The sequence below is a fragment of the Camelus dromedarius genome, chromosome 14 (assembly GCF_036321535.1).
Source record: "Camelus dromedarius isolate mCamDro1 chromosome 14, mCamDro1.pat, whole genome shotgun sequence".
In the NCBI taxonomy this organism is placed as follows: Eukaryota; Metazoa; Chordata; class Mammalia; order Artiodactyla; family Camelidae; genus Camelus; species Camelus dromedarius.
This window is the reverse complement of record NC_087449.1, coordinates 49,186,855-49,207,721: the sequence shown is the minus strand read 5'-3', so window position 1 is coordinate 49,207,721 and position 20,867 is coordinate 49,186,855. Positions and strand designations below refer to the sequence as shown.

General features: G+C 54.0%; 1 protein-coding gene and 1 non-coding gene across 4 annotated transcripts; both read left to right on the top strand.

Moving 5' to 3' along the window:
* The first annotated feature begins 740 nt into the window (after positions 1-740).
* On the top strand, positions 741-20,191 carry SERINC2 (serine incorporator 2). Of its 3 annotated transcripts, XM_010976097.3 has the most exons (11): positions 741-809; positions 1,382-1,432; positions 10,587-10,748; positions 11,675-11,865; positions 12,319-12,398; positions 12,804-12,941; positions 13,738-13,907; positions 15,585-15,675; positions 16,009-16,150; positions 18,407-18,619; positions 19,604-20,191. In XM_010976097.3, the coding sequence occupies exons 1-11, from the start codon at positions 795-797 to the stop codon at positions 19,737-19,739; spliced, it is 1,389 nt and encodes a 462-aa protein (XP_010974399.1). In that variant the 5' UTR covers positions 741-794; the 3' UTR covers positions 19,740-20,191. The 3 variants fall into 3 exon arrangements, with proteins under 3 accessions (XP_010974399.1, XP_031320433.2, XP_010974400.1); XM_031464573.2 differs by lacking the exons at positions 741-809; positions 1,382-1,432 and adding an exon at positions 3,741-3,837; XM_010976098.3 differs by lacking the exons at positions 741-809; positions 1,382-1,432 and adding an exon at positions 5,504-5,519.
* On the top strand, positions 10,846-10,918 carry TRNAD-AUC (transfer RNA aspartic acid (anticodon AUC)). Its single transcript has one exon. It is a non-coding gene; the product is annotated as a tRNA-Asp (tRNA).
* Positions 20,192-20,867: the final 676 nt, after the last annotated feature.

The window sequence follows — 20,867 nt, the reverse complement described above, 5'->3', positions numbered from 1 at the left end:
ACACGCTCACTGCCCTGCACTCATAACACACTCTGTGTGCATCTACGCTCACAGGTGCACTATGTGTGTCTGCACCCGTGTGAACAAGCACTCTGCACAAACCTGTCTGCCTGTCTCCATGTTCTCTAGTTGAAGTCAGTTCCAGAACCTGAGTCTTTTCCTAAAGCCTCAGTCGCCTAAGACCAATGTGAGCTCACCTGCTAGAGCTTGAGGTCCAAATGTGGCCCCGTGACCATGTGCTCCTGAGCTTGGCCGTGTGCAGCTGCATGCCAGAGGTTAAGACTACAAGCCCTGGAGTCTGACAAAACCTGGGTTCCATTCTCATTCTGCACATAATCACTGTGCACAGTTCACATATGACTTCTGTGAATGTTACTTCTTGGAGCATTAATTTCCTTATCTGTTAAATGGGAAAATACTTCCCATCTTTAAAGCATCTTACAGGAGATGCTCTTAGCAGGGTGCCTGATGTGTTGTGAGGACTTAAAATGGTTGCTGTGGATATTATTATTGTTGTTACTTCAGACCTTTGTGCCAAAACCCCATGCACCTTTGGGGAAGGAGAGCAGCCTTGGTGGGGGGCCGTATATGGGGAGAGTGGGTGGATGGTGTCCTGTGAATGCCTCTTCCCAGATGCTTCCCCCATCTCAAGCCCTCATTATCCCATATGAATATTCATAAGAGATAGCTTCAGCCCTGCTTTGTAAATGGGTCAGAAGCAGGAAGTGGAGGCCAGTGCAGATATCGAGGCCGAGGGGACAGGAGGCTCAAAGCCAGAGTACATCGGCGTCCCCATGGATGGGAGGATGGTGAGAGGAATGGGCAAGAATGGTTGGAAGACTCTGGAAGGGGAAGGGGGGCTTGAGCAGGAGGAAGGGAGGCTTGAGCAAGGGATTGTTTCCATATTGCAGATTTGAAAACTGAGACCCAATGAGATCAGATTAGAAAACCCTGGGGTGAGTGGCCCAAGGAGCCAGAACCTGCTTCCTTTGCGACCTGGAGAGTCGAGCATCTGTCTGGGCTGGGTGATGGGCATAGGGATTCGACCAAATGACTCCTGCATGTTTCTCTCAATGGATGTAATTTATGTGGCATTACCTGGTTGGAAGAGCTGTGGTGATCCTGAATCCTAACCCTCCAGTGAGGTTCAGGGAGGCTGGGTGACTTGCCGAGATCACATAGCTCCTGATTGTGATCTTGCCTTTGGAAGTGTGAGACATAGAATGATTCTGGCTCCACGCAAGAGGTTCAAGACTGGGAGAAAGTCAGGTGGGCTTGTCAGGATACCGAGAAATGAAGCCTCTTTATCCACCTTCTCATTTCATCTCCTCAAGAGTCCCCTGAGGTAACTGGAGCAAAAACGATTATATCCGTTTTACAGATGAGAAGCATGAGGCTGAAAGAGGAGGAGACACCGGGACAAGGCTACACAGTGAGTTGTCTGCAGAGCTGCTCTGGCCCTCTGTGTGGGGGGTGGGGGGTGAGAGCTCAGCTGGCTTCCATCTTGCGCGGGGTGCGATCAGGACCAGGCAGCACTTCATCATGCTCTGGAAGATTTCAGTCTAAAATGAGAGGGGGCTGTCTCTCTACACTTGCAGGCATATTAATCCTTCTCTCCTTTCAGATAGCTGCCTTTGCTTAGAATGCTTTCTGGATGCTCACAACTGCGCCGTAAGATTAAGCAGGGTGATCACTCTCATTTCAGGGAAAGGGGAGGAGGTCCGGAGAAGAGAAGTGGCCCCCAGGGTGGCAGAGGGTGTGAGAGGTGGTGACAGATCAAGAGCCTCAGGTGTTGCTCATCTTGGGTGTTTTCTGTCGGACTAGGTCGTGGAAAGTGAGTGGCTGAGGGTTGGGAAGTTTGGCCCCTGGGGCAGAAGTGTCAAAGGAGCTGACCCTGGGGTGGGCGGCCATGAGAACGGCTCACTTCTGACCACTGCATACCCTTCTATGCATAGAGGATCACTGGGTATAAGGTGACAGTGTAGGGATATTTCTGAACCAGACTGTCAGTCACAACAGAATGAGGACACTGGGCTCATGGTAAATGTTCAGGTGTTCATTCATTCGGGAAGCATTCACTGCCTTAGTGCGCCAGGCCCTGTGCTGTTCCCCAGGCTGGGGAGGGACTGGCCAGAGGTGAATCGGACAGTCCTTGGGTGGCTCAAAGTCTCCTAAAGGTCTCAGTCTAGGACTGAAGACACTATTGGACAGAAAAAGAGGCAGATTGTGTAGTGTCACCTCCCTTTTCAAACAGAGGCAGTGGGATGTCAGGGACAGGCCTTGGGTTCTGAGATCAAGGTTGGATTGGGTGGTCCTCTACCTCTGCCCTTCTGAGCAGTGTGGCTTTGAGCAGCAGTAACAACAACCCCAATAATCATAGCTGGTCAGTGCTCAGTTTACGTCCACATGCCACTTTACTTCTTTGAATCTGTTTCCTCATCTATAAATTGGGGTGGAGTGGGGAGTTAATCTACTTCTCAGGGTTCCTGTGGGGCTTGAGTGGGACCATGTAGGGCAAAGAGTTTGGTGTGAGCTTGGCCTCTGTGGTAGCTTTAGTTACTTGTGAGGCATCAAGGAGTCTCACGCTGTAGAAACACGGGGAAGCTTATTCCTAATGGGGCCAGGTAGTGGTTTGGGAGTGGTGGTGGTTCTCTTTACCAAGAAAATACTGGATGTGAGCTTTGAAAGGTAGAGAAGGGGATAAAGAGAAGAAAGACTTTCCAAGGGGAGGCTGTCCTGCAGGCAAAAGTGTGGAAGAGGGAAACTGTGGGGTCTGTTTCTGGAACAGTCCTGGCACAATTAATGGCTAAGCCTGATGCCCCATGTATCACAGTCAAGCCGGATCTTTGGTCCAAGGGCACTCAGACTTCCTTCCCTAACATCATCCCATGTACAGTTGAGTGAGGAGAGGGCTGGAGGGTGAGCTGAGAGTAATTACAGAGTCTGGCTTCTGGTGTCTCTCACCTACCCCTGAGGGACAGGCAGGAAGGCAGGAATGTGACCCACCCACCCTTTCTGACCTCCTTAGCTTGGGGCTAGGTTTGGGCATCCCTGGGAAAAGATGAGGCACCAAGAAAAAGTGGCTTGGGGGAGCATGTGGGCCAAGACAGGAGTCAGTAGAGCTTGAGGAACAGGAGGACGGAGAGGAGCTCAGGTGAAACAGTGCAAGGCCAGGTCTTGGGAGAAACAGGAACAGGCAGTTCACATCTGTCAAGCATCTACTATGTGTCGTAACAGCCCTTTGAGGTAGGTATCCTCACTTTACAGTTGGGGAAACTGAGGCTCAGAGAGGTGAAGCAACTTGCCCATTTCTTTGCCCGGTTATTCATCATTCAGCATTTAATGTATTGGGCAGAGGCTCTACGGCAAGAGCTGAGGAGTCAGAGGTGACCATCTCTTGGCTCTGTCCCCTGAGGTTGAGGGCAGGGGGAAGTGTTGCAGGTCACACTGCGGCCTCTCCGGGCCTGGAACCCAGGTCTCACTATTTCCCAGCCCTCACTTCGGATCGGGATACGAGCCGGGGCCAGAGCCGGGTCCGGTTGCGCGTCTCGCGCGGCCACTGGAGTCCCCGGTTACCCTACTTTTCCTACAGTCCAGCCCGGCGCACCTGCTCCAGGTGAGTCCAGGAAGGTCCCGAGCGCCTCCGGAAAGCGGCGAGCGGTTTCGGCAGGTGGGGCGGGGCCGGGCTGGGGCGGGACCGGGGGCGGGGCCAGTCCGGGCGCCCCGAGCCCGACCGGATCCCGAGTCCCTCCGCCGGCGCCCTGCGCCCTGCGCCCCACGCCCCGCGCCGCCGCCGACATGGGGGCCTGCCTGGGCGCCTGCTCCCTGCTCAGCTGTGTGAGTCCCGAACCCCGCGCCCGCCCGCCTGCGCCGTCGGCTCTTTCTTCAACCGCGCACTTTTCTCCTGACTTCTTCCTCCAAATAGTTTCTTCTTTTCCCTTCCTCCAAACTTGTCTTTCTGGGCCCGCACCCCGCCCTCGGGATCTGCCTGTTCACCGAGTCCCCCAACCCCCATCCAGGGCCCGCGGGCGCCGGGGACAACTGGTGTCCGGGGCTCGGGTTACCGCGAGGGAGGGGGTGGGGCGCGCCGCGGGGGAGGGAGTGCACTGGACGGGCTTCCCCCCGGGAACTGGGGAGACTGAGGCCCAGACCCCGGGGTGGGGGTGGCTGCTGGGCCCCAGTTCGCCCCACTTGGAGTTATCCTGGCGGTGCGCCTCTCGTCTCTCTCCCGGACGCTCTGACTGTGTGGCCTGCCTGGTCCTTGTCCCTCTCTGCGTGTGTCCTTCTCTTTTTCTCTGGCAATCTGTCAGTCAGTCTCTGTCCTTGCCCGTCTGCCTCAGTTTGTCCATTTATATGTTTCTGGTATCTGTCTCTGTCCGTTCGTTTGTCCGATTCTTTGTCCGTCCGCTGCTTCTCTGTCATTGTCTGTCTCCAGGGTTCGGTGTCTGTCCGCACCGGTCTGCCCTCCCGTCCAAGCTATCAGCCTCTCTGCGTCTCGTTCAGTCTGGTCAGACTAACTCCTGAGCACTTCCCCAGTGAGCCCCAGACCCTTCCCCTCCCGGCTCCGAAATGGGGGTTGGGGAGGAAGGCCCCCTCTGCCTTTTAAGCTGTTCGTCAGTGAAGTGGGCATGGGTTGTCACCGCCACCAGGCCCAACGCTGGATGGGAAAACTCAGGAATTGAGGGAGATTGGGGTGTGTGTGGGAGGTGGGGGGAGTACCTGGTCGCCTGGGCTGGGAGACCTGGGGAGCAGCCAGCCTCTGTTTTGGGGCTGCAGCCAGCAGAGGGGAGGAGCATCAGGCAGACCCCAGCCGGGAGGCCCCTTCTCCTTTCCCAGCCCCCTCTCCCTTCCCTGTTCCCCTCATTAAATCTGAGCTTCATTCAAGCAGCCCCCTCCCCCTCTGCCCCACACAAAGAGGAGCCAAGAGGAAGAGGAGGGGGGCGGTCTGGTGGCTGCTGAATCTCAGACTTGCTTTCCTTTGTCCCTGATTTGTGAGTGTGTTAGGATGAGGGCGTAGGGGTGGAGAGCTGGGGGATCTAGAGACTTACTTTACAGCCATTTTCTGAGAATAATATCTGCACACAGTGGTTATAGAGTGGGTTCCTGGACAGATCTCTTGTCCTCCTGGGCCTCCATTTCCCCATATGTGAAGTCTGTGTGTGTGTGTGTGTGTGTGTGTGTGTGTGTACAGCCGCAGGAGGAAAAATCAAGAGCTGGTCCCTGAGGTCCCTCCCTCCCTGCCCAATGAAACCAAGGTTTGGGCTGGGGCTCTGGCCTGAAAGTGTTTGCTTCCTGGAGGTGGGGAAGGAGGAGTTTCCTTGTAGTTGACCAGAATTCCATCTGGCTGAACTGGCCTGGGGGTGGAGGGTGTTAAGGGAGACCTGGCAGTTCCCTATGCCTCTGTCTCCCTGTCTGCCTCCCTCAGACTGCTGTTGCGAAGATGATAAAGTGCCCCACCCAGATCCTGGCATAGAGCGAGTGCTCCAAATCGGAGCTATTGTTATTATCATCTTAGAAAGGTAGGTGGAGAATTCCCTCTGGAGCCAAGTGCTGATCTCTAAGTCATAGACTCCTATAATGCTGGACCAGAAATCATCTGACAGGCCTGCTCCAACCCCCAGTTTACAGATGAGGAAACCGCAGCCCAGAGAGATTAGCTGACTTGCCTAAGGTTGTACAGTGAAAGGAGGAGGAACTGCAGAGTCAGGATTACAGTCTGATTTCTAATCCAGGCTTCTTCTGCCCACCCCTTCCTTCACATCTGGATGCCTGAGGGTTGGCCCAAAGGGGAACTGGGAGGTTCACTTTCTGAATATAATATCTGCAAGGGACCTGCTCCCCTGTCAGTGGCTTCTTGGGGTTCAGACCTCTGGTGTTTACTGAGCACTTGCTGCCTGCCAGGTGTTGTGCTGAGCCCTTCACTCATGCCATCTCATTGCTGGCCCCCACCCCCACCCCATGACACGGTTATCCTATTTTACAGATAACCATGCCTACAACAGCCACCATTTACTGCGTCCTTATGATATATCGGCCCAGAACTCATGTCCCAGAGTGGTAGCCCAGGCGGTGTAGTGAGCACTTTATATACATCCTTTCATTTAATCTTCAGAATGACCCCAGTGAAGTAATTAATATTATCCCCATTTCACAGCTGAGGAAGCTGGATCAGAGAGGGAAGGTGATTTCCCCACAGCCACACAGTATTAAGTGGTGCAGTTGGGCGCTACTAGACAGCAGTAACAACCAGTTTTAATGGAGATTTGCCCCGAAGGAGTGAAGTTCTGAAGAGGGGGTTGCCAGGCATCTTTAGGGAGAATGTTTGGCATACATGGGTCGGTGGGGAAGACTTTTGTACCCTTCCTGCCATAACACATTTGAATATGCCTCTCGTGGCTCTCTTGGTCAGCATTTGTACTGGGCTGAAGGTGAGTCCTGGCCGGGAGGAGTTCAGAGGGACCCCTAAGGGATGGGAGTCACCAGCCCAGCCAGTACCTGGTGAGTTGGAGGTCAGCACATATGTAGGGAGGGCCTTCTACATGCGAGCGGGTGTGAAAGGCCTTTGGGTTAGACTGATTGGTCTCAGTCCTGGCTCGGCCTCTTCTCAGCTACAAGACTGAGGACCTCTCTCCTGGTCTGGAAAATGGAGAGAACAAGGGCCGCTGCCTCTCAGCATGTTGGGAAGGTTGGATGGGCTGGAGAGGAGCAGGCCAGAATCGCCCGAAGCCGGCATGCAGCCGCTGCTCTGTGAGTGGAGTGGAGTGCTGGAGACCACATTCGAGGAAGTGGGGAAGCCAGTGAAGCCCAGGGCTGCCTGACGGGCTCCAAGCCACTTCACCGCCCTGCCCAGAAGCCCATTTTTTGGCTGAGGAAACTGAATCCTACGGGGGGAGAAAAGAGACTTGTCTAAGGTTGTACTGCAAGCTGGCGGCAGAGTCAAGACGGGCCCTCTCCTCTTGGCACTGCATTGGGGAAGGAAGTACGTTTTGAGTAGTTTGGGGCTGACCTGTTCTCTCCTGTGTTTTGCTTAGTCCTTGGGTGGCTCAGCCAGTTATGAGGTGCCATGGAGCCTTGCGGCTTAAAGACTCTAAGACCCAGGGCTTCCTAAGTTCTGAATTCTCCATTCTGAGAACCTGGCTGGTGCTAAGATTCTGCCACTCTGAGTGTTCTGGTGCTTTTCCATTGCTGCCTTTCTCCTGAGTGCGCTTGGGGAGTTGGGGGCGCATTGTAATCTGAGTGCAGGAACGGTGTTACAGTCGGCCTCGACCGTCCACGTTGCATCACAAGCATAGCCCGTGTAGCTGTCAGTCTAGCGACTTTGACCTTCCCTGCCTCTCTGACATTCCACAGAGTCAGTGGGCCACCGCTGTCCCCTGGTGCTGGGCATGCAGGTCATGTGCGGTTTCTTGATATTCTTTTTCTTTTTTCTTTTCTTTCTTTTTATTTTTTTCTTTTGGAGCAGAGAAAAGTTTATTGCAGAGCCAAGCAAGGAGAATGGGTGGCTTGTGCTCAAAAAACCTGAACTCCTTGATATTCTCCTAAGCTCATACAACCTAAAGCTTTGTGCCTATTTCAGTCTTTTTTTCTCAATTTAAAATTTTTATTTTTTCATAGTAGCATCAACTTTATTGGGGGGATAGCTTATAGTTAATTATATTTAGTTACATGTACCCACGTAAGTATTACCTGTACACATCTGCTCCACTCAGCAGAGAGATCCCCCTTAGGGGAGTTCCACAGTATGTTGATGGACACTGTGTTATTTTCAGTTTTCCCCTATGGTTTTCCTGGTGGAAACAATGAACTTCTGTGTGTATGCATGCGCCCACATGTCTGCCTTTACTCCCGTGGGCTGGCACTTCTGTGGGAAGAGGTTCTTGTAGGAGTGGTCCCCGCAGGTGGAGTGGGGTGCAGAATATATAAACAAGTCTAAGGATGCTCCAGAAGCAGCTGGGGGCTGTGTGTATTTTTCTCTCCCTGACCTGCTCTCTGTGGCTGCCGGCCAGGCCCTTGGAGATCCTGAGGTTTCAGGTATCAGGCACGCTTGGATTTTGATCTCCAAGAACCAGAGTGAATTGAAAGGCCAGTTCCCTGACTGCAGTGGGACAACTTTTCCTGTGTCTCAAATGTCTCAAATTGAAACTGTAACAAGCCAGAGCTGGGCCCTGACCTGGCTACTTGGGCACTCGGTTCCTGAGATCCATGCCTGTTGGCCTCCCTTGGTTTTCTTGGGCACTGGAGGGGTTGTTTTCATTGCTGGGGTGTTTTGAAGTGAAATGAGACTGCCATCAATGATTTAGCAGGCCCTGGTGCAGACAGACTTGACCTTGAATCCCAGCCCCTCAGCTCACTTGCTGTGTGACCTTGGTTGTGTCACTTATCTGAATCTCAGTTTCCCCATTTGTAAGTGGGAGGTTGCAGCACACTTCCCAGTGTCAGTGAGGCTTAACCCTGACCAAGTGCTTACCGCAGAGTCTGGGACAGAGGAACTCATCCTAAAGGGAAGCCATCACTCATTACTTGAATCTCAGCACTGCTGTCCACTTCTGGCCAGTTTCTTAATTTCTCTGATCTCAGAATGCTCTTTCTGGTTTATAAAACACCTTTTCTGGCATTTGCTTATCTCCTCACGGCCCGCCCCTGCCAAAAGGTGGCCGTGGATAGGAGTCAGGGCTTGGGCTGGGGGCTGCAGATGTAAATAGAAGTCGCTGAATGGGTCGACTTATGATTTGAATCATGAGAGAGAATTGCATTCTGCAAGCATTTCATTAGCATCCAAGTATTTGGCTTTGGGGATGAGATAGAAGGGTAGGAAAGAGTGTTTCCAGGGGCACTTGCAGTCTGGAGGAGATGAGGGGGGGAGATGAGAAGCAAGCAGACTGTGCGGTACCCTGTGTGTCCAGTCCAGAAAATGTGGGCGAGTCTCAGAGGAGCAAGGAGCCCCTTTTAGCCTGCGCTCCCCAAAGCTGATCAGTCAGTGTAAGGCTATTCCTCTTCCTCCCACCTGAAACCCTCGAATGGATGCCCATTGCTCTTAGAACAAACACCAGGGTCCTGTACGGGGCTGCCAAGCCCTGGCAGCCTGGCCAGCATCGCCACTCAACACTTGCTTGTGAAGGTTTGGCCACAGGGCCTTCTTTTGGTTCCTCCAATGCCCACCTCTTGTCCACAGAGCTGCTGCTGGCTCTGTTCCCTCTGTCTGGAAGCCTCTTTCTTCCTCTTGGTCAGGAGAGTGAATCCTCACTGCTCAGCTCTCAGCTTAAATGTCACTTCCTCAGGGAAGTGATCCCCTCCCCAATCTATACTAAGCCCCCACCAGTCACTCGCAGCAACATGTATGTTTCCTTACCTTGATGGGTGTAATGATTTGTTGAGTATCTTTCCTGCCCTTGGAAGCTCCAGGAGGGCGGGCCCTGTGTCTTGCCCTCCGGACTCTTAAATACCTGAACAAGGACTTGGGGCTGTTTAGGGAAAGAGAAACAAGTTTTCCAGATGTATCTGGATGTGGGTCTGTTTTCTCCAAGGCTGAGCTGAAGAACCGGCCCCCGGGGGGTGAGTCTACAGCTATGAATGGTGTGGCATCACCAGCCTCCAGATGATTTCAGCCAGCCCCCGAGGAGGGAAGGGGCAGACAGAGGGCAGGGGAGCCCGAGAGGGGAAGGGCTGGACGCCGCTGCTGTCCACAAATGGTACAAGCGGAAATAACAGCTACTCATGTTCCTCATTCCGTTCATTCAGCAGATGTTTATTTATTAGGTGCTCGCTGTTTCTTGAGGTCTCAACACATGTCTGGTACCATGCCAAACACAGATAGTCACAGAGCTCCCGAGAATGCGCCTGGCACAAGTCCCATCTCTGGGAATTCTGCAGTGAACAAAACAGACACAGACCCCTGCCCTGGTGGAGATCGTATGCTAGCAACTAGCAATGGGAGGCAGGCAAACAGAATAGTGAACTAGGAAGCCCATCAGATGGTAGTAAGTCCCATGAAGAAAAACAAAGATGGGAAGGGGGAAAGGGAACTTGGGGGAGTTACAATTTAAAAATCCCTATTTCATCCATAGAACTGCCATGCGAGAAGTAGGTACCTTTATGATTCCCTTGTTATTGAAGAGGAAACTGAGGTTCAGAGAGGTTAAATGAGCTGTGTAAGGTCACATAGCTAATTAGTGACAGAGGTGGCCTTCTGGATTTTTTTTTTTCACCACTCTGCCTCCTAAGTAGGAAACAGTGCAACCCCATCTCTCTCTCTCTCTCTCTCTCTCTCTCTCTCTCTCTCTCTCAAAGCCACAGTAGTACCTGAGATAGATCCAGGTTTGAATCTGGGTTCTGTTGATTACTGGTTGTGTGTCTCTGTGGGACCCACAGTCTTCCAGCCTTGGTTTTCTTGGCCTCCCCCTCGAGCTTGAGAGTTAAATGGGGTAACATCTGGGAAAGAGGTATGCCACTGCCCTGTGCGGTACAAGCGGGCTCGGTGTAGGTTTGGAGATACCGAATGGACAGCAGGTGGGTGTTGCATGCTTGTGCAGGGAAAGGGAGTGGAGGGGAGGCAGAGAGTAAGGCGCTGTCCCCTGTCCTCCCTGCAGGCGTCCTGCCTCTGCGGCTCTGCCCCCTGCATCCTGTGCAGCTGCTGCCCCTGCAGTTATAACTCCACCGTGAGCCGCCTCATCTTCACGGCCTTCCTCTTCCTGGGGGTGCTGGTGTCCATCATCATGCTGAGTCCTGGCGTGGAGAGTCAGCTCCACAAGGTGAGCCACCTGCAGGACCAGGCCTCTGTTGAAGGCTTAGCTGCCAGGGGTCCCAGGCTTGGGGACCCAGATAATCAAGAGGTGGGCAGGAATTTGGGGAGGGTGTAGCTCAATGGTAGAGCACATGCTTATCATGCACAAGGTCCTGGGTTCAATCCCCAGTACCTCCATTAAAAAATAAAACAGATAAACTTAATTCCTTCACCCCCAACAAAATTTAAATAAAATAAAAATAAGTTAATTAAAAAAAGAGGTGGACAGGAGTGTTCCATGATCCAAGCCTGATGTTTGGGGGGGTCATGTGGGGAGGAGAGTTTGAGCCCCACATGGGGATTCTTGTTTCTCATAAGCCACGGTCCCTTGGTTAACCTCATGAATCATTATTGTCCATTTAGACACTGGCCCAGGGCAAGCTCTCCCCACTTTAATGCATAAGCCCAGTTTTAGGGTCCTGAGTCTCCCCTTCATCTCAGTGTTTCATAGCTGGTGGGACAGTCAGGCTGGTGGTTCTGACATATTAGTGTGTGCAGAGGCATGAATACCCTGGGGAGTCTGCTAGAAACGCAGATTCTCAGGCCCCACCCTAGAGACTCTAGTTCTGTATGAGAGGAGTTGTGGCTGGTGGGTAGAGAGCACTTGGGGAAATCCTGCTTGAGACGGTGCCATGCGTTCCTGGCGCTGTGGGGACGGTAGCCGGGAAATTGACAGGCAGTAGCAAGATGTACCTGGATCGTCTGTCCCTGGGGGGCTCACTCGTAGGACTTCAGCTGCAGAGGCGGATGGGAATGGAGGTGGGCAGTGGTTGGAGGTGGGAGGTTCTGTGTACCATCCCACCCAGCCCTGGGAGAGGAGAGCCTGCCTGGCTTAGGCAGAGTCATCCCCGGTTCTGGGTGGGGCGGGACCTTCCGGCTGCTCTGTCTCCACAGCTGCCCTGGGTGTGTGAGAAGGGGGCCGGGTCCTCCATCATCCTGCAGGGCCACATCGACTGTGGCTCTCTGCTCGGCCATCGCGCCGCCTACCGCATGTGCTTCGCTATGGCTGCCTTCTTCTTCATTTTCTGCCTGCTCATGATCTGCGTGCGCAGCAGCCGGGACCCCAGGGCTGCCATCCAGAATGGGTGAGGAGGGGCCCTGCCTGCACCCTAGGGCCCTTCCACAGTGGCTTCCCCCTCCCTTGCCTGCCTCCAACGATCTCCAGACCCTACCCTCAGACTCATGAGACACTCCAGCCAGGAGGGCCTAGCACAGAGATCAGCTCATGTAGTGGTTCCCATTTCTCAGATGAGGAAATAAAGCTCAGAAAAGGCTGCAGCATGCTCAAGGCCACACAGCGATTTAGTGACACAGCTGGGGACAGAGCTCGATGACTATCCTTACTTGTAACTGGTCCTTCCCTCTGCCCCTCGGGGCTTTTTCTAGGGCCAGGACAGAGTTTCTGTGCCCCTCAGACCATTAGAAAGTCCCTCTCATTTCTCCCAGTACCAGCTATTTCGGGGTGGGGTTCTGGGAGGTCAGGCCTGTTCCCCTCCCCCCAGTCAGTTCTCTTGTCTATCCTACCCCTCCCCCCACAGGTTTTGGTTCTTCAAATTCCTGGTTTTCGTGGGCATCACTGTGGGCGCCTTCTACATTCCTGATGGCTCCTTCTCTAATGGTAGGTGGCCTTGGTGGGGAGGGATGGGGGCTAGGGGAGGGAGATGGGGTCTCCAGAGTGGGGCTGCTCTTTGCATAAAAACCCCAGGCTGCTGGCTGGGTCCTTGCCCCCCCTCCCAAGAGACAGTGCTCTGGTGCGTAGCCACATGGCCTTTGGGCAACTTGGGGGTGGGGGTGGGGACCCACCTTGACCCTGACCCATACCCTGCCACATGGCATCTCTGTGCATGGCTAGGGGCTCCCTGAGGGAGGGGACTTTGCTTCTCAGTGATCCCAGTGCAGGGCGTGGCACAGTGACTATTGAATGTGTAACAGTGAGTGTGAGAGGGAGACCTGGGAAGGTGCTGGCTCCAGGCTGCTGCCCCTCGGCTGGACCTCCACGCCTCCCTCCCCTCTCCCCATCCAGTCTGGTTCTACTTTGGCGTCGTGGGCTCCTTCCTCTTCCTCCTCATCCAGCTGGTGCTGGTCATCGACTTTGCACACTCCTGGAACCAGCGGTGGCTGAGCAAGGCCGAGGAGTGCGACTCCCGAGCCTGGTATGCAGGTCAGTGTGCTCATGCTAGAGTGGGGATACCCAAGGAGTGGGGGTCCTTGAAGCTGGATGAAGGCCCTCCAGGCACCTCAAGCTGCCTCCTGCCTTAGGGCAGGAGCTGAACTGTCCCAGGCAGATGGAAGGAAGGGTGTGTGTGGGCCTGGGCGGCTGATTCAGGGCACTGAGGGCGGTCAAAGGAGAGCTGCCCTGGAGAGGCCTTGAAGGGGTCTGGTTGAGTGGTCCTTGCAGAATGGGCTGTGCACAGCCGGACCGAACCAGGAATGACATCTGGTTATGGAAACCTCAGTGGCAGAATGGATCGCTGTTCAGATCTTTCGGTTCTTCTGAATGGATCAAGCAGAAAGGCTCGGGGGAGGGATTGCTCAGTGGTAGAGTGCGTGCTTAGCCCTGGATTCAATCCCCAGTACCTCCATTAAATAAATAAATCTAATTACCCCCACCCCACCCCCAAAATAAAAGAAGAAGAAGAAAGGCTCACTTCGGGGCTGGTTTGGTTTCACAGCTCTTTCAACTTGCTGGCCTCCCTGGTCCCCACGCATCTAGTTCACTTTTTAAAAGACTGTTCTGTATTCATTGTACTTATTTTTATGGTGACTTTATTTGCCACAAGTGAAGCATTTTAGTTCAGGGTGGGGCAGAAACTCACAAAGGCTTGGTGAGTGATAGAAGTTTAGGAGCTGCTTGGAGGAGGAGGAAGTTGGGGCCTGAGAAGTGAGGACTGCCCGAGAAGCCCCCTCGAGGGATGGGGATCCCTGTGCCTCCTGACCCCGCTGCCCCTCCCGCCCAGGCCTCTTCTTCTTCACCATCCTCTTCTATGCACTGTCGATCACGGCCGTGGTGCTGCTGTTCATTTATTACACCCAGCCTGGCGCCTGCTACGAGGGCAAGGTCTTCATCAGCCTCAACCTCACTCTCTGTGTCTGCATCTCCATAGTCGCCGTCCTGCCCAAGGTCCAGGTGAGCCTGCCTGTCTCTTCTCAGCTTGAAACCAGGCCCCTTGGTGTGTGGGACTTCTTGTAGGAAGCCCGGAGTCCTGGGACAGGGGCTCTTAGTCACAGAAGCTTGGGCCAAGAGCGTGGACTCCCAAGTCAGCCCTCCGAGGTTAGAGTCTTGGCTCTCCCGTTTACATGCTGGGTGTCTTTGAGAAAGTGCTTTAACCGCTCTGTGCCTCTCTCTTCTCAAATGTAAAATGAGGATACTAACACTTACTACTTGGAGTTATTCTCAAGGTTGAGACCATATTTGTGAACACTTAAAACAGTGCCTGGCATGTGGATATCCATCAGACATTGGCTATTACTAGCATTATTTTGTTGTCATCATTGTTTCAATGCAAATGAATATTAGGAAGGGTCACTGAGTGACATTCCTTGACATCTCAAGAAGTGTTGTTAGAAGGTACAATTCCACAGTTTCCAACCCCAGATCATCTGGGATAATGGGTGGCGGCTTCCAAGGTAATCATTTGTTCTTCAGAAAGAAAGCCTTCTGAGTCCAGTGGTACGTCACAGTTTGGGATATCAGCCCACCAGGGGTTTCAAAGGTAGTGAGATAGTCTTTGAGGGTCCTTAGCAGAAAGGTTGGGAATCTTCCTTCTGGCCAGAGCCTCCATTTCCCAGTGAGAAAACTGAAGCCCAGAGAGAGTGATGCCTCTGTCCCAGGTCACACAGCAATCATATTCATTCAGTAGATACCTCTTGAGCATCTAATGTGTACTAGGCACTCTGCCAGATGTTGAGGATACAACTATGAGGAAGAGGAGGAAGAAAAATGGTAACAGCCAAGAGCTAATGGCACCTTTCATGTCCTTTAGTCCCTGCACCATCATCCTCCCCACTTTACAGATGAGGAAATGGGGGCTTGAAGGATAGAGACTTGCCTGAGGTCACACAGCTAGTAAGGGTTGGGGCTGGGATTTGAACCCAGGCAGGTTGGCTCCAGGGCCTGTGCTCTTAATCACAGAGTTCAGATTCAGATTTCTAAGTGTGTGTGCAGTGAGGGGTGGGAAAGAACAACCAATAGGAGACCAGGCCAGGTGAGGTGATTTTGGATAATAAGTGCTACGTGGAAAGTAAAAGAGGGCATGAGCTGAAAGGGAGGTGGGCTGGCAGGGCCAGGGGCTGCCACAGTCAGGGTTGTCAGGGCCTCTTTGGGGATCCTGTTTGAGCTGAGGCATGAATACTAAGGAAGGGCTGCTGGTGCAGAGACGATACGGGGGAGAGACGTGTCAGAGGGGACATGGTGAGTGCAAAGGCACTGAGGTCTGAGATGATTTGGCAGGTTCCACTGACAGAGAGGTGGCTGGGGAGTTGTCAGCAGGGAAGGGGCGGAGGTTGCGGGGGTCAGGTGAAGACAAAGGTGGGGTAAACAGAGGAGGGCTTTAACTGAGTGTGAAGAGGTGCCGTCCTTGAAGAGTTCTCGGCAGGGGAACACGTAGGGTAGTCTCTTAAGAGAAAGAATTAGGACTCTACCTTTGGATGGCCTGGGTGGTATGTGTTCCCAAAGGGTGTGGGGTGGGATGGCCCTAGGGTGGCAGGGGTTTCTGAGGTCCCCTGGTTGGGTGTAGGTGGGCTGGCTGGGGGTGGAGTGTGCCCAGACTGGGCAGGGGTCATATTGATGGACTGCTCTTACTAGGATGCCCAGCCCAACTCAGGTCTGCTGCAGGCCTCCGTCATCACACTCTACACCATGTTTGTCACCTGGCTGGCCTTATCCAATGTCCCTGGTGAGTATAGGCTTGGGTTCCAGGAGGTCTGGTCTTGTTCCTGGGCCAGCAGTGGCCCTCTGGGGAGCTGGGGTCCCTCAAAGGTGACAGGGACATCCCAGCCCCGGCCCATTCCAAGACTTAGTCCTTCAGGGAGTTGGGAGGACCCCATCTGTGCCTGGAGCTGTCTCTGTTGTTTTGTCTGTTAAGTGTTGTCTGTCCCTGGGACTTGGATGGTTGGTTGTGTGTCCGTCTGCCCGTCCATTGTCTGTCCATCTGAGCTTATCCTCTGGGCTCCCTGGAAACTCAGACCTGTCCTGCATGGGCTGAGAGTGACCACGCTCCCATCCCCAGACCAGAAATGCAACCCCCACCTGCTGACCCACTTTGGCAACGGGACAATCCTGGCAGGCCCCGAGGGCTATGAGACCCAGTGGTGGGACGCACCGAGCATCGTGGGTCTCATTGTCTTCATCCTGTGCACCTTCTTCATCAGGTAGGGTGGAGGGCTCTGGTTTCTGGGAAGAAATCCTTATTGGGGGCCCCGAGCCAGAAGTGAGGGGAGGATGTGGGAGCCAGGATGGCAACCTGGATGGCACCCTTCCCAGGCAGCTCGTCCAGCCCTTGCATTGTGCTGGTGGGGAAACTGAGTCAGAGGGCACAGTGCGACTGGGCAGTGGGAGTGGGATGAACCCTGCCTCCTGGCCCCGGGCCCTTTACTGCACACTCACGCGCCCAGCTCAGGTGCATGCAAGCAGCTGTGGGGCCAGGGCAGAAGCCTGGACTGGGGCCCACGGGTCCAGGCTCTGTCACTCATTAGCTGTGCGGCCTTGGGGTAAATGGCTTCACCTCTCCCAGCTTCAGTTTGCTCTTCAGTTAAAGGATGAGAACTTCTAATGCCTGGGGTGGCTCGTGACCCCACAGTCTCCCCTAAGAAAGAGCTACTCATTCTTAGATGGCAACTTTTTCAAAGCAGGCATCTTAGCAAGTGCTCATCAGTGTGAACTCTGGAGCCAGACTGCCTGCATTTGAACCTGGCACTGCCACTGACTGGCAGTGTGATTTTGGGCAAGTCACTCAACCTTTCTGTGCCTCAGTTTCCACGTCTGTAAAATAGGAATAAAAATAGTACCTCCTTCATTGGATTGTTGAAGAGTCACAGATGAGTTAATATATATAAGGCTCTTAGAAAAGAACTTGGCAAGTAGTAGGTGCCAAATAAGTGTCTGCTATCATTGCTGAGAGCTGTGAACATTTGCATAGCTGGGTGGCAGCGAATGGCTGTTTTGTAAGGGTCACTGGATGAGAATATTGAGTATAATCATTGTTGACACTGAATCTGGCCAACTCACTTACTGCCTCCTTGTGACCCAGCATTTCTCCGCGTGCCACCTGCGTGCCTGCCCTTTACTCCCTGGAGGGCACCTCTGCCCTGCTCCCCCCTGCTCCCCCATCATCCATCCTGGCCCCTGGGCAGTGCACCTGCCTCCAGGCCCCTGGGCTAGAACATTTTGAGGCTGTTTCACATTTTGTTTTGTTTTCTCATTTGTCAAAACATCTTCTCCAAGTCAAGTTGGGGCGGTTCACCAACACCTCTCTTCTTTGTCACCTCCTTTGATTCCTTTTCCAACCTGGAAGGGCCCAGGTCCTCTCCATTTTACAGAGGAGGAGATGGAGACTCGGCGAGGCGCAGCCACTTGTCCGAGGCCCTGAGCACACAGTGGCCCTGGAGCTTGAGCACACTGCTCTGTCCCCGCGCTCTGTCCCTCCCCGTCCCCGCCTAGGCACACTGCTGTGCTTCCTGATGCTTCGCATACACACACGTCCCCGCCTTTGGTCACTGGGCGGCACTTTGGAGAGCCCAGGGCACCCGTCTGTTCTTAGCACCTCTTAGCACCATTCTTAAAACACAGGAACAAGGAAGTTAAGCAGCCAGGAGGGCGGAACCACTGATGGTGGTGGCTCTTGCCCCAGCCAGAGGGCTCACTGCACTAGAGAGCAACACAGTATGGGGTCAGCTGAAGCTCAGCAGCGGGCGATTTCTCAGTTTGATGGTGTGGCCTGGAATCTGAGTCTTCTTTCGCTTTTTTTCAAATTGAATTTTCAAAATTGTATATGCGTCTCAAACTATTAAATACTGTTAAAAACATCAAGACCTCATTAGAGAGCAACGACAAAATAACCTCACTCTTATTCTGTATTGTGAATGTAAAGAAAGGGGCGGTGGTGGGTAACACTACTCAGCTAAAGCGAGTAAAAGAAAACAAATTTAACAGCAAATGAGCACTGCTGTGAACATTATTAATGCATGTAGCACCTGGTATGGTCCTCGCCATACTAGGGTTCGACACATGTTTATGGAAGTGGCAAATGAACAACCAGTATAGCAGTGACTGTTTATTTGGTTTCTGCTCTGTGCCAGGCGCAGTTCTGGGGACTTCATGTCATTATTCTATTTAATTCTCCCAGCAAGCCTGTAAGGGAAGTAGTACACTTATCCTTGATTTTACAGACAAGGAATCACAAGCTCAGAGAGGTTAAGTGTCTTGCCCAAGGTCACACAGGAGGAGGGATAGAGTTGAAAATCAAAGAAGTTTGTTAACTCCTGGGCCTGCCAGCTCCCGAGGCCCTGGGACCATGGTGCCTGTGGTCATCATGATCAATGCCGCAGTGCGTGAGGGGCCCTGGCGCCGCCCACCTGCCCACCTCGGCAGTGACAGCCTGACGGCCACCCTCCTCCCTCCCTCTGCAGTCTGCGCTCCTCAGACCACCGGCAGGTGAACACCCTGATGCAGACAGAGGAGTGCTCGCCGGTGCAGGAGGCCACGCAGCAGCAGGTGGTGATCTCTGAGGGCCGAGCCATAGACAATGAGCAGGACAGCGTCACCTACAGCTACTCCTTCTTCCACTTCTGCCTGGTGCTCGCCTCTCTGCACGTCATGATGACACTCACCAACTGGTACAGGTGTGAGCGTACAGCCCTGCCGGGCGCGGACAGGGCGGTGATGCCCGCAGTGCGTGCGCCACACGTCTCCTCTCCTCCGGCCCCGCATGGGGGTTCTCCTGATGCCTGCTCAAGGCTTGGGCATGGAGACGTCTCTCTAGAAGCCTCCACAGAACCTGCTCCGCCCATGCCCCGGTTTTCCCGCCAGTGCCCAGTCTGCTCAGTAGCTGGTACCTTCACCAAGTGCTGAGAAGTGGGGAGCACAGGAGGTGGGGAGCACAGGAGGGGGAGCTGGGCCTGTGCAGGGCAGACCGGGTTTACAGATCAGGGCTGGTGATTTGGGTTGTGGGGTCAGAGTTGTGATTTCTGGTTGGAGGGTTAGGATTAGGATGTGGAGTCCAAATCCAAGTCACAGTGTCAAGAACAGAAGTCATGAAGTCAAGAGTTGGGGCCATATAAAGTCACAATTTGGTCTCTTGGTTAAAATTGGGGTTACAAGGCTAGAAAGCCAGGACTGAAGTAGCCAGGTCAAGGAGCCAAGATCAGAGTTACAAGGTTAGAGGCCAGGACTAGGGTCACAGGGTCAAGGGTCAGAATTGAAGTCAGAGATATCAGAACTGTGGTCATTAGCTCAGGGGTCAGGGATGTGGTTATAGGATCGAGGGTCAGAGTCAAGGTTAGAGGTCAGAACTAAAGTCAGGAGCTTCAGGGTCCCAAAGTCAGGGACCAGGAGTAAGGTCACAGAATTAGGATAACAAGGTTAGTGACCAGAATCGGGTCTGGGGCCAAGGTGGAACTGATGTTGGTGTGAGGTCCACGGTACAAGGTCAAGAGCTATAAGTAGGGTCATAAGGCCAAGTGTCAAAAATATCAGACTCGAGGGCTCAAGTTACAGAGTAAGAGCCAGAGTTGAAGTCCGAGGTCACAACTGGGTCATAAGGTCAGGGCCAGGACTGCGGTCACAAGATTGGGGGCCAGGCTCACTGGGATGATGTTGTGTTCCAGACCCGGTGAGACCCTGAAGATGATCAGCACGTGGACCGCCGTGTGGGTGAAGATCTGTGCCAGCTGGGCGGGGCTGCTCCTCTACCTGTGGACCCTGGTAGCCCCCCTCCTCCTGCCCAACCGCGACTTCAGCTGAGGCAGCCCCTGCAGCTGGCCCACCTGCTGCCTCGGGGCTCAGTGACAGCAGGCTGAGTCCCTGCCCCACCTCCGGGACTTGCCCCTGAGCTGGGCCTTCTGTTCTTAGTGCCTTCAGGGAGGAGGAACGTCAGGTCCATGCCTGAGCCCCGCCCTCCCACTGCCCCGACCACAGAGCTGCCTCCTCTGTCCCCTAGTCCCCACTAGCCCACACTCACCCTCCTGGGATAAAAGGGCCCCTTGTTCTAAGGCTCTCCAGGGGAGGGTCCTGACTGAGAGAAACACTGAGAGCCACTCAGAGAGCGGCAGCATTTAGCAGGATGGGGTGCCCAGCTCTGAGGCCCGGGTATTCCAGACTACGGCCCCCAGGGCACCCTGTCCCCTTCCTAGACTTTGTGCCTTACTGAGTCTCTAAGACTCTGCCAATAAAGAAGCCAGTATGTGTGCCTCCCATGTTCTCTGCCCCCTCCCCTTCGGCGTGGGCCCCATCCCATCGGGCCAGTGTTGGGGCTGGGAACACCGTGTCAGCGCTGTGGGTGCTGACATGTAGGGACCAGACCATGAAGGCCTTGCAGGTCAGACAGAGCGGCCTGGGCTCTGTCTTCTGGGTCATGGAGAGCGTGGGGGCAAGGGCTGTGGAGGAAGGAGGAGCTTTGGAAAAAGGGAGCCTGGGGGTAAGAAAAGGGGGACCTGGAGCATGTCTACATGAGGGACAGTGAGGCTGGAGTTGGGGTGGAGAGGAGGGCCCTGAGGCTGGTCTTTGGACCATCTTACCAGTGCTTCCCTGAGGCCCTGCCCACCGCTGACCTGTCTGCAGGGCCTTGCTGAACAACTTGTCTCCTCCCTCCTATCCTTCCTGTCGTAGGTTGGCCCTTGCTCTGGGCTGGGTGCCATGGCGGGTGCACAGAAAATCTGATGGATCCCCAGGGCTCAGGGCATGGTGGGAAGAGCATGTGCTCTGGAGTCTGGCCTGGGTCCACTGGACTGCTGAAGCCATGGGGCTTCTGGGGGGCTCCGAGCAAGTCCTTCTTCTCTCTGGGCCCATTCATCAGATGGAAAAACACCACCCACTCCCAGGCCCCTGTGAGGCTCAGATGAAGCAGCCAACCCATCTCTGAAGATGCACAGT